The sequence below is a fragment of the Falco punctatus genome (assembly GCF_963210335.1).
Source record: "Falco punctatus genome assembly, chromosome: 19".
Lineage (NCBI taxonomy): Eukaryota > Metazoa > Chordata > Aves > Falconiformes > Falconidae > Falco > Falco punctatus.
The window spans coordinates 1,814,436-1,826,473 of record NC_137599.1 but is presented as its reverse complement, the minus strand read 5'-3'; the positions used below and the strand labels follow the sequence as shown (position 1 = coordinate 1,826,473).

Below are 12,038 nucleotides of genomic sequence, written 5' to 3'. Positions count from 1 at the left end.
TACCTTCTTTGGAGAGTGTTGGTGGGGTGATTCATTTCTTTCATTGAACCCTACAGTGAGGTGTTCCTTGGTTGCAAAGCAACCTATCGTTAAAGAATTTACAACCTGATGTAAATGGCTGTTTTAAATATCTTTTCGCAGTCTCTTTAATGTCTGAAGGATACTCTGTTATATTTAGCAATGTTTAACCTGTATCTGTTGCTTTTTATAGGTTAATTATGCAGTATCTGCTAGACTAAAGAATATGTAGTCTTCTGATCCTGCTGCATGCCAGTTAAAGGTTAATTGTGACACTCTTGCATGTAAAGCTTGAAAAATTAAGCTTAATGGGTGTAGTATTTGTGCTCAGTATCTCCTGCATGGAGGGTGAAGTCATCTAGTGTAACTACATGGTCATGTTATCCACCATTGCAACTTACATTTCCAGCACATGAAATTAAATCTGAATTTGAGTGTTAAAGGTGCATGCTGAGTGTCCAAGCCTGGCACTTCAAAATCAGGAGCTTAGGGCTCTCTCGGTGTATCCTTATGCCACCAGTTTGAAAAAAATAGGGATGCCTTTGCTCTTCTCCCCCACAGAAAGGCTTCTTGCAGTTCTGTAATTCATAAGGCTGAGATGATTGCATTGATCATAGTTACGAAGGGATTTGCTTGTCTGTGTGAATTTGACACCTCTGAAGTATGTGTGACTGCTGCCTATGAATGTTAGCTGCATGCTCTTTGGAATGAAGCGTTTTTTTTCCAGTGGGCCAATTAGTCGTGGCATTGGTAATTTTGCTGCTTGGTTACCATAATTTGCTCAAGGTGCAGATTAATAAAACTCCTTATTCCTTTTCTCACTGAAGCTTTGAATTCTTAAAAAGATACATCCTAGAACATAACTGAGGTAATTTTAGTTGTGTGGAGTAAAAAATGCTAAACACATACATTCTTGTTATAATGCCACATTTAGAAAAGGACTCTGAAGCCGAGTGACAAGATTTTGAATATCTAGTCTTATAAATGGCTCTAGAGAATTAGTTTTGACTATAGGAGATGTCTTTTGGTGCACCTCATTCTGTATTTCAGGTAGGCTGACATTCTACTGAAGCTATTCAAATTCTTGTTTCTAACATCCTATAAAGCTTTTTCCATCAAGTCCTTTCCTGCTGTGATAACTGGTGAAAATCAAAAGCTTTACATCATCTTTGAGTCCTATTTGGCAGAGCCAAATAATTAGCCTTTTTAGCTCTTCTGTCAAATGATGTTACCTTGGAAAACTTCTTGCAGGAACTTAAGCTGTTATCCCCTATTGGGTGAGATTTTTTCCTTCCCAGAAACAAGTGCTGAGCACAAATGTGGATATGTAGGGCGTGGGGAAGTGTGTGTTGTCTTGTCTAACGGCAGGTTACTGACACAGTTAAAACATCTTCAAGGTCTGCAGTTTTATTACAGGGCAGACCTGCTTGTAGTATCTGTGTCTGGCTAATCTAATAGGTATTTGAATTCTCATTAATGTTACCAGAGTTTCATTAAAAGCAGCAGGTTTAAAGTTTTGAAATGTTCCTTCATTCCGGATATTGGTCTTAGTTCATCTGCTGATTTAAGCGTGTCAGCCTTAAGGCAAAACTACTTTCATTGTGGTCATTTGTAGCTTGCTCTGGCCTTGATTAGCCACCTCTTGTCGAAGAGTAAATTTATTATATTATAGAGCAAGGTGAAGCAGGGTGACAGTTTGCATATTGACAGCTTTGTATGTAATTGGTCATACCTTATGCAGTGAGATGCTTTTTTGCCTTTTAATATGATCGCATTCATGAAAAGCACTGCATGAGCGGAATATCTGTCTTCCAAAACATAGTATTAGCAGCAATGTAAAAGCAGTTTTAAGGTATTGCTTACAGTAAAACACACACATGCATCTTCATGATGTACGTGGTCTTGTAAGCATGAGGCTGTCGGTTCTTGTGAGATAAAATGGTTTTAAGTTAAGTGTGCTGGCTGGTTTATAGTTTTGTTTTGGTTTTGTTCTTACAGGTGTATCTGCACCGTCATTACTTTTAGTGGATCAGAGGAAGGAGGCTCATGCTAGAGCCTATGTACCAACATGAAAACACTTTTTTTCTTCTTTTTTTCCACACTGAATTAAATTGAGAGCCTCTTAAGTGTGGTGTGCCAGTACACTGTCAGTAGTCATATCTGCACACTGAATTTTGCCCTTTGTTTTTTGGGAGTTGGAGGGTAAGCAGTTTTAAGGCTACTGGTTCACTCAGGCCTTTTAAATGTTTTCTAGTATGTTGCTCTGTTTTGTAAAGCCGGCTTGATGTTTGTAGCAGGTAGGGGAAAAAAATCTAAAAATAGGTAATTGCATTTCTAAGGAGCCTCTGAAGTTGTCCCTGCTTAAACCTAAACTTTCTTATTTTGCAGGCACAGTGCCGAAAATTCTTCTGTCCTCAGAAGAGGTTGTTTTTTAAAGACCAACCCTATTGTTAAACCCAGTATTGTCTGCAATTTGGACAGTTCTTTATGCATCTTGAATTCTTAATCCAGAGAGATTTGGATTTGTAGATTGAATAAAGGTCTCTATGAGACATTTATAAAAAGCCTTTCTCATTCTGATTTTTCTGTGTTTTAGAAGACCTTGAAAAACCCCAAACCCTAATATTGTGATGAAAACTGCTGGGCTTTGATCTTAGGTTTTGGGAAATGTTGTAATCCTTTAGTTTCATGCACACCAGATTAGAGGGGGGGGAAAAAATATTTTTTCAGATTGTGAATCTTTTACTAGAAATCTAACCTGTGTCACTCCTGCTGTTACACTTGCTTCTTTTATGCTTTGCAAGCATGTTGTTTTTGGAATCAGGTTAAATTTATTAGGTAACATTGTTTTGGTTTTATTACTATAAAGAGGCAACGTGGTGAAAACAAGGCAGCTCTTGTGTACTGGTCTGTAAGACACCCTGCTGCAGGGTGACTGACAGGCAGGATTTGGAAAGGTTCACTAATAGTTACGCTTGTCAAAAAGTATAAGCCCTTACCTAATATTTATTATACAAACAGTTCTGTTTCAGGATTTGCTTCAGAAGTGAAGTTGGTGGCTGAGGTTAGAATGAAACTTCTGAGTTAGGTTTGTCTTGTTAACCATCCACCATGGGGGTTGGCTTTCCTTGGAGTATCTGGTATTAGCCCTTTGGTTAACAGATTATTAGACTAGATGGACTGTTCTTATGATGTGGGTAAGCCTATTAAGTTGTACATTTAAATTTCTTAAGCCTCTCTTATCACTGACTGGACTTCAGTTTGGCTTTTATGTACACAATGACTAAGGAACCATTCCTTCAGCAAGCCTAGGCAGAACGGCTTAGGACTGAATATCTGCTTCCATTTACTCATCTGGCGTAGATACTGGCTCCTTTATGGTGGAGGGATAAGTATCCGCTTCAACTATGACACTTTAGCTTATTATTTTGGCTTTACTTGTAATAAATGCATTTACATTCGGATGCTTGAATGGTGAGCTGTTGCATGCATGCAGAGCAATTTGCTGATTGTGTGACAGGGCAAAGCTCTTCATTTGTGGGAGCCAGTTTCCATCACAGAGAGGTCCGGTTGGCTTCTACTGTGTTCAAACATGGATAGTGATGGGTATGGGCATTAATAAAGCATTTTTAACTTACAATAGTGAAAAACCAAGGAAGGGATATAAGTCTTTCTGCTCTAAGGAACTTACTGTCTGGGGTAGGAAGCAGTTCCTTTGTGCATATGTTAAACTTCAGTTGGCTGTTACAGAAGTTCTTGCTCCTTTATTTAAGGAACTGGTGTTGTCTAAAGCCAAAAATTGTATCCTGGACTAGCAGGATTACCAGCTCAATCCAGTGTGATGATTCTAGTGGTTTCAGCCATAAGTTTCTAAATAATTCCTAGTTTAATTCCCAAATATTTTACCCCTTTGTAATTAATTGATATTTAATTTGAATTCCTCTGTATTCAAGCACTTGCATCCAAATAGAAATCTGGCACAGCGAGACAGTTTATTACTACGCTGGGAGCTGGCCACTTGTTAAATAAAGCAAAGTGTGTGTAGCCAAGAGCTGGCAGAAGGAAAGCTTTCAGGAAAATGTAAAGGCAAATTTCTTGGCAGATGTTTTTAACCTAAGAAGTTCTTATAGAGTCGACAGTTTAGAACACAGTACCATAGGTTGTATTTCTGATCATCTCTGAATGATGCAAGTTTGCATTCAGAGGCTTTTACTATAGTCTCCTGTAGGTCATCTCTAAAAGGAAGCTTACAGGCTCTCTATTTTTATTGGTCTTGGATTCCCAGGCATGTACAAGGGCCCTATTGTCAAGCTTTCATACCAATTTTTAACAGGCAGTTCATTCCCTTAAATAATTTACAGTGTTGATAAGTAGGCCTAGATGACTTGAACATGATTCAAGTACGCGTGTTCGGAACAAACGAGAGCAGTCGGTGGAATATAGTTTTCTTTTTTTACCACTCTTGAGGCCTAAATTTTATTGCAAACACTTGATGATGGAGGGCTCTTTAGATTAAAGGGAGGTGGGAAGGGAGCTCAAGGGGGTAGGGAACACTATTTCTTCTTAACGCTCGTCAAATTTCTCTTCCAGGTGAAACAGGCAACCAACCAAATTGTGATGAACTGTGCTGACATTGACATTATTACAGCTTCCTATGCGCCAGAAGGAGATGAAGGTAGGATTGCTTTTTTGTTGGAGTTTTTATGTGTTAATCCGCTTCATTTCTGACATGAGGTGCTGTTGCCAACAGTTAACAACTTTGATTGCAAAATTACATAATAGTGTGGTAAGCTAACCTACCCCTAGAAGCCAAAACTAACCTTCATGCTCTTCTCATCACTACCATTTTCATTAGATTTTAAAAAGTCACCTGAAGGTTCCATGAAGTCTGTGTTCTACTCCATCATGCCTGAGCGTTGTAGGCAAAAGGATGTCTGACTGTTTTTACATGATTATCTTGATACCGGATAACTCTGGGAGAACATGATCTGTACCTATGGACTTTGTAATATTGACAAAATCTGTGACAAGGGCTTAGATAAGGAATGCATCAGTAATGGCCTGCAGTAGGAAATACTCATTGAGAGGGAAGGATTTGCAAAAGTACAGAAGACAATTGACATGTAGCAAGATGTTCAGAGTGTAGGGCACCACTGAAAAAGGTGATTGTGTAGAGGAGACGACTTGGGTCCAGTTCAGTCAAAGGGTGAAAGTTACTGGAGAAATTGGAGAAGCAGTACCTGTTTGTAACACACAGTTACAGTCATTGACATCTTCTCCATTTATATTTTGAGGAGGTCTGGCAGATACAAAAAAAGTTTTAGCAGCTGAAGCATGAAGTGGTTGAGGCATGAAAAATAAGCTCCTGAAACAGAGTAATGGTCTAATAATGTGCAAATCCTTTCTGGTTTTTATGGAGCCTTTGCTATTTCAAGTACAGTAGCTATTTGGTCTGCTGCATATGACTGTTTCTTAAGTCCTTCAGATGACAAAAGGCTCTGCGGAGCTTCCCTTTCTGTACGGAAAATGCCACAGTGATGTCATGGAGCACTTTAAAACCATGATTGTGAATTAAAAGCGTGATCTTGATGATGATAGGAGAAAAGTGTTCCTTTGATTAGCTTCAGACTCCTAGTATGCTTATGTAACAACTGAATAAAGTTTGAGACAAGGGCTGTGTTTGAACACCTGAAGAAGAAAAAAAATAATCTTTATTTTCTTTGGTAGGGACAATTTCAGTTCTTTTTGCAGTGACGTTCTCCTACGGCTAATAGATTCGTATGTGGCAAGTGGAACGCCTGCAGTGAGTCTTGGCATTTAAATTGGTTTGACCTCTTTCACTTTTAATTTAGTGTTAAAGAAACCAGGGGGCTGCTTAAGTACAGTTGAGAGCAGCTGAGCGGTGCTTGGATGGATGGGGAGCTCTGTCCTAAGGAAGCAGCGTTCGGTGGGTGTGTTGTGGAAAAGTGGAGCTCACTGCAGGAAGCGCAGTCGCAGCGAGAGAGGGCGGCAGAGAAGAGAATTACCCAAGAGCTTGGAGCCTGGCCACCGACTTTCGATAGTGAAAGAATAGAGCGCTGTTTCCTATGTGCTGGATTCGGGCTCCTGGGTTGTACCCTGGTGCTCCAGTCCTGCTGCCGTTAGTGATCTTTAGTTGATTGGATGCACTGTGTTGCTAAGCGCTCTTTGGAGCTATTTCTTATACTGAGTAATGAGGCGATAACGAGAGTGATGCTAATAGCAGTGTGTGCTTGGAGTCTGTGCCATCTACCACTGCGCCATAGGCCCAAACCACCTATTAATTTTTTATTTTGTCATTGACATTGAAAAAATGAAAATAAATGGAAAAGGTACCTAGGAATACAGTCTCTTTCAAGTGAAATCAGGAAAAATAAATAAAATAGAGATAATCTCTATTTCAGTGTGTTATCTTTGTTTTCAGAGCTAATTTCCCTGTCATAGGGGTCTGTTTTTCTATTCTTTAACAGTGATATACTCTCCTTGTAACCTCAAATAGTAAATGAATAATAATTAATAGTAAAGCTTCATGGAGACTTAAAACCAAGTACATGGGAACTGAGTTTCTGTGGCTTAAATTCCTTCATTCTGATTTTTCAGATAGCTGTGAATGTGGCACTCTGGACACAGAGGAACACGAGTACAGCACTCTGGCTATAGTATAGACATTCACCTCTCAACTGTTGTGTTGTAAATACTTGAGGCGCAGTTTTGTTGCATGTTTATTATAATTATACTCAGGCTTCATGGGGTTAAAACATCTTTCAGTTTGGTAAACTGCCAACTAGTATAATGGCTTTGGAAGTAAAATTGCATGAAATTGGCAGACTATTTGCTGGCACCTGTTGATACAGATCAAGTCAGTCTTACTAATGCTTCTATTGTGCACAGCTTTTGGATGGTAATTGTATAACTGGTCTCAAAAACAGAGCACGAAACACAGCCCAATGAACTAACAGAAATATCGGCCAGATCATTTGGATTTAGTTACTTAGGTGAGCCTCGTACCAATTACCCATATAGTATCTTTGAAAACGGGTGAGAAGTGAGTGATGCTTTCCCCTTTAAAGGCTCTGGTGAAGAATCGTTACCTCTTTTAGTTCTGTACCTCAGTGAGGAAGAATTTGCCTCACACTTGTAAGTGTGAGACAAAAGATAATCGGTCACCTACGTTCTTTCAAGTGTAGTTCTGTTCCAAAAAGCAGCTGTGTAAAAGAGACCTCCTTGTTCAACAGATACCTTTCACCTTGTTTATGGAGTAATTTGTTGACTTTTGTGCAGATAGTTTGTTCTTTTCCTAGTAATTCTTTTTAGTCTTGAGTGCCTGCTGCGCTGTGGCTTGTACAACAGAAATCTTAGCTAAAACTGTGGGCTGTGTTTTCCCTCCCCTCACATTCACTCTTCTAAAGATGGATACAACAGAGGGTAGAACTTGGTATTTGGAATTTTAATGCAGATTTGCCAGGAAATCAGATTATTGCCCAATATTTGACAGGAAGCTGAGGGAGGATCTCTGAAGTTTTAAAGTCAAAGTAAAGAAAAATTTGCTGCGTAATTCACAATTAAATTATAGTGAATAATAAACTAGGAGAGATTGCTTACGCAGTGATTTGGAGTAGAAAGATTCTCTTTTTCGTTGTAAAACTGGTGTAGTGGTTGTAACTGGAGGTTGTGGATTTGCTGTTTGTGCCAGGTATGCTGTAATGGAACAAAGCTACTCAAAAGGCTGAGTTTTCCGTTGCTGAATTTATGCCTGACTCCTCCCTCTAATCATAATGAGCAATTGTTTTTGTTTTTTCCAGCTAGTTTTTTAGCATTTGTAGTCAAATGTTTTGAGTGCAGCCTTAGTGTTTAGGTGTGCACGTGCTCTACTATGTTTTGTCCAAGTGGTTGACTTTGCTCAGCTAAATGAAGAACTGAAAAGGCATTCCTAAGCGAGTTGGTTCTTAAATTCAGTTTTAGGGGATTGAGTTTCATGCTTTCTGAATGCTAAGTAGTTTGAGCTTCCTGTAAATTTCTCTTCTAAGGAGCTGTGAAATAGTGATAGAGTCATAATCAGTGAATTACATTGTCTTTAGTTTGGGAAGCTTTTCAGATACTGGGGGATCTGAAGCAGCTTCTTTAAATTTAGAGTTGCTTGGAGGGTTGTGATTGGCAATTTTGCATAGGAAATTACAAGCAACCATAGTGGTGTTTGTTTAGCATATGTAGTCAAGTGAACTTTGATCTGTACTTCAACCTTTAAAAGATTTTAAGGCCGGAACTCATTATTTTAGTCTTTTCCTTCATACTATGGTAGGGACATGCTTGGATGGTAGTGCTGGATGCTAGTTATACCAGAGTCTCACTGATGCTTAAAAACAACAAGAAAAGGTCAGTAATGCTTATGGAAAGCTAAGCAGTGTGACCAAAGTGTGTCTAAGCAGTGCTTTCCCTTGGCCTGGGAGCACTCCCATTCCACGGTGATCGTAAGGCAGTCTGAAATCATGCTGCCATGGAAAGGGACAATGACGCGTGTCCTCCCTCCCTTCCTCCTGTTGGCATTCACGTTTTCACTATTGAGCAGCCATGTGGATCAGGAAACTGCACGGGCTGAAAACCGCCTCTACAAGGGTGGGGGGGAAGAAGGCAGCAGCTTGGAGACTGATCATCTTCCTGATCCTGATGATTGTATCTGAGTGCCAATGGAAGGAAGGGAATGGTGGGGACATGCAGCTGGGGCCAGATGCGAAAAATGAGACTACTGTCTGTGCCTGTAGCAGACTAGATTTAAGTCAGTTGTGAAACCTTTCTTTGTTGTAGGAAAGCTCGTCCTCATCCTTTCTTCTGGAGAGGACTTGATGTGACAGATTTTTTGACGGTACGTTTTTTTAAGGAGGCCTGGGCTGCCTTGGCATGGACAGGTTGGGAATATCTGATGTGTGAGAGCACTTCTGACTTCTTTAAAGGATTTTACAACTGCTGGTTTGAAACACATGAAAAGATGTGAAAGGGCTCGAAAGCATTAGCATTCTCAGGAATTTCATCAGCATAGTTCAGTGGCTAATGCTGAAGGAGGACAAGGTATTGCTATATCAACGTGTAGGTGTTTTAAGCTAACGTGTTTCATTTGCAGATAGAGCAGGCAGAGTGCACACAGTCACTGCAGCTCAGTTGATGAATGCAAGTTCATTGAGCCACCATACCTTAATTGCCTGTGACTTCTCCATGCCACGGAATGAGGGCTACTTGAAAAAAAATCCATTTCTTGCATTGGGCTTTGTCTTTACTTTGAAATACATGCACATTTGACATCTCCTAAAACCTCTGGCTAGGATCCACGCTCATAAGCATGTAATACAGAAATTTGGTTCATTAATTGATGTATCAGTCTGATTATTGTGCGATTTCAAGTAGTACTCTGTAGAAGGACTGTAATTTATTTAAAATGCTGTTGTAAAGTTTGATATGTAGTGCTCTGAGTTTGGGAGGCTTGCTAGATCTGATTTTTGTGCATTTTTTTTCCCAAAGACATGGAGCACTAGCAGCTTTTTATTTTCTCGTGCGACTTGGTTCAGACTGTGTACTAATGTGCTAGTGATTAACTTCCAACCTTGCAGTGCCAAAATCTCCAAAGTTAGTAGGCTGCCAAAATTGTGTTGTTCTCTTCAGGAGCTTTTGTATTCAATGCTGTTAGGAATTCAGACAGCCTTTTACTGCAATTACATCTTTGTTATAAGCAGTTCTCTTAAGCTCTAACAAAAAGTATTGTTGATGGCTTTCCATGGTTCTTTTGCTCTGGATTAAATTATTGGCACTGAATAGTTAGTTAAAAAAAATAATATAACTTTGACTCTTTCATTTATATTCTGCTGTTTTGGAAATTGATATATAAGCAGCTGCTTTTAGAATTGCAAAAAATTGCTGGAGATGAGCATGGAAAGACACTCTTCTAGACACCAAGTCCCCAGTGAGTACACATCTTGTGAAGCTGTAAATGAGTTGTTACCTTTTGTCTGAGGTGTGCTCTTGCCATTGCTTTGAAGGTTCCTCAGAAGCTAGCTGTCACGGCAAGTGGGGCAGTCATGGGCTAAGACCAGACTCTTCGGCCTCCTTTAGTGGAGATTGTGGTGAGCATGTGCTGGGAAGCACAGCATTGCTCTTGAGATGGCTGCTTCCAGCCTATTTAAGTTGTAACTTGCTTAAACCTTGTTTCTAATGTTAGGGTAATTGGGATCTAACACTGTCAAATTAAGGTTGAGAAGCTCTTTGGAAACAAGGTTGCTTTCTGCAATGTGGTAATATGTTTTCTCAGGCTGTTGCAAGCAGAGGAAGAAAACACCTGAAAGTCTTCACCTCCTTCTAGCACTGGTAACATTTACCAGTATATTTCCTATGGCTTTCCAAGTACAAGTTAAAAAGGTTATAAAGTAGCAGAGCTACAAATTCAAATACACTTAGGAGGACTTCACATTTGGGAGAGGCGGAGGGCGAAATTTGATATTCATTGTCAACCTTTGGCAGAAGATCTGCATAACATGCATTCTTCTGTATTTCCCAGTTTCAGTAGGTTAGAACTATGATCCTGAAGTCATGGTGGTGTTTGTCTTTGGTATCAGGCTGTTTCCATTAGAAGTTGTAAAAAGATAAAAATGTTTTTGGTTTGCTGTGGTCATTTTAAAGTACGTGGGGGGAAGTGTTTCTGCATTCTTGTACTGATCTTTATCAGACATTTCTCAGGTTTTCATTTAGCCTCTGACCACAGGCTGACAGCTCAGCATCTGCAGGTTGTCCAGCAGTGGGATTCCTCCCAGGCAGGCTAACATAAATTTCTGACAGGTATTCAGCCCGTCCTTCCCTCAGACCGAGGTCACTCACATGCTGTTGCAGAACAACAGGTTTGCTGTCTGTTGAACTCTAAAGATAGCCAGGGTCAAAATTCATTGGATCCAAACGATGTAGTCGGCAATCAACCCTGCTCTCTGTTGCTGAGAAGCCCGCTTTCAGGCTCATATGTTGTACGTTAACATTGCTCCCCTGAATATCTTCTCTCGAGCTTTCTTATAACATCTCCTTTTCTGCCTCAGTATTCCCCAGAGTTATAAGAAGAAAACTAAACCTTTACTTTGTGTTGCTTGTTGTCCAACACTTGCTGGCACTCTGATATCCTTGGCGTGTATTCTGTTTAAATGGTCTACCTCATCTCTCTTATTTTTTTAAATCCTTGGAACTTCTCAGTACAGACCAGTAGTCTAAAGTTCTGCTTGATCCTGTAAAGTTGTTTTTTTTCTTCAATTTGTTTCTGTATGTTTCCCTCCCCGCCCCCAGCTAGAATTGTTTTATTGTAAGGATTTATGTATTGCATACCCTAGCATGGTGGTTAACTCTGATTAAATGCTGAGCAGAGCACTGTGAAACCAGTAGTTAAGACTAACGCATTCATGCAGTTTTTGCATTTATGTTCTCTGTGAGCAGAGTTGGTATTTAGTCTGACTGAAGGCTGAAATCATACTATTCCAGAATAAATAGCATTTTAAATTTTATTAAAAAAAACCCAAATTGTTTCCAGTTACTTCTGTTGCATATGCAACAAGTTAGCTGAACATCCTGCGAGTGTGCTTAGGCTGCCTCTGAAACAGAATACCTGGATTCTTGTCATGATACTTCAGTGTGGAAGGCGGGTCATTCTGTAAATGAAATTGTTGCTTCAAATAAACTTTGTCATTCAGAATTCCTGGTAATAAAGAAGTTGACATAGTGGTACATTTCTCTTTTAAGATGTTTATCTCTGTATCGCAGCACTTTCCATTATTCTTTTTTGTCCTTTTTTCTGTGACATTTGAAACTAGTGTCTTGTTCAGTGGATAACTGAGACTATTTACTGAATCTTTCTTCATGGGTCAATTTTGAAAGCACCCAAAAAGGTTGCTAGACTCTTGCTAGCGTTTCCATATCCTAGGTGTGTGTTCCCTTTGATTTGCGTGGTGTAAGTGGGATGGAACAGGTAGCTGGTACTGGGAATG

The 12,038-nt window shown here is 39.7% G+C and overlaps 1 protein-coding gene across 1 annotated transcript in view; it reads left to right on the top strand.

Annotated features, from left to right (window-relative positions):
* Window positions 1–12,038, top strand: part of NPEPPS (aminopeptidase puromycin sensitive) — a 40,063-nt gene that overhangs the window by 5,495 nt on the left and 22,530 nt on the right. Inside the window, exon 2 of the mRNA XM_080369667.1 lies at window positions 4,609–4,693. Coding sequence (XP_080225793.1) covers window positions 4,609–4,693 — 85 coding nt within the window. The remainder of the gene's footprint in view (window positions 1–4,608; window positions 4,694–12,038) is intronic.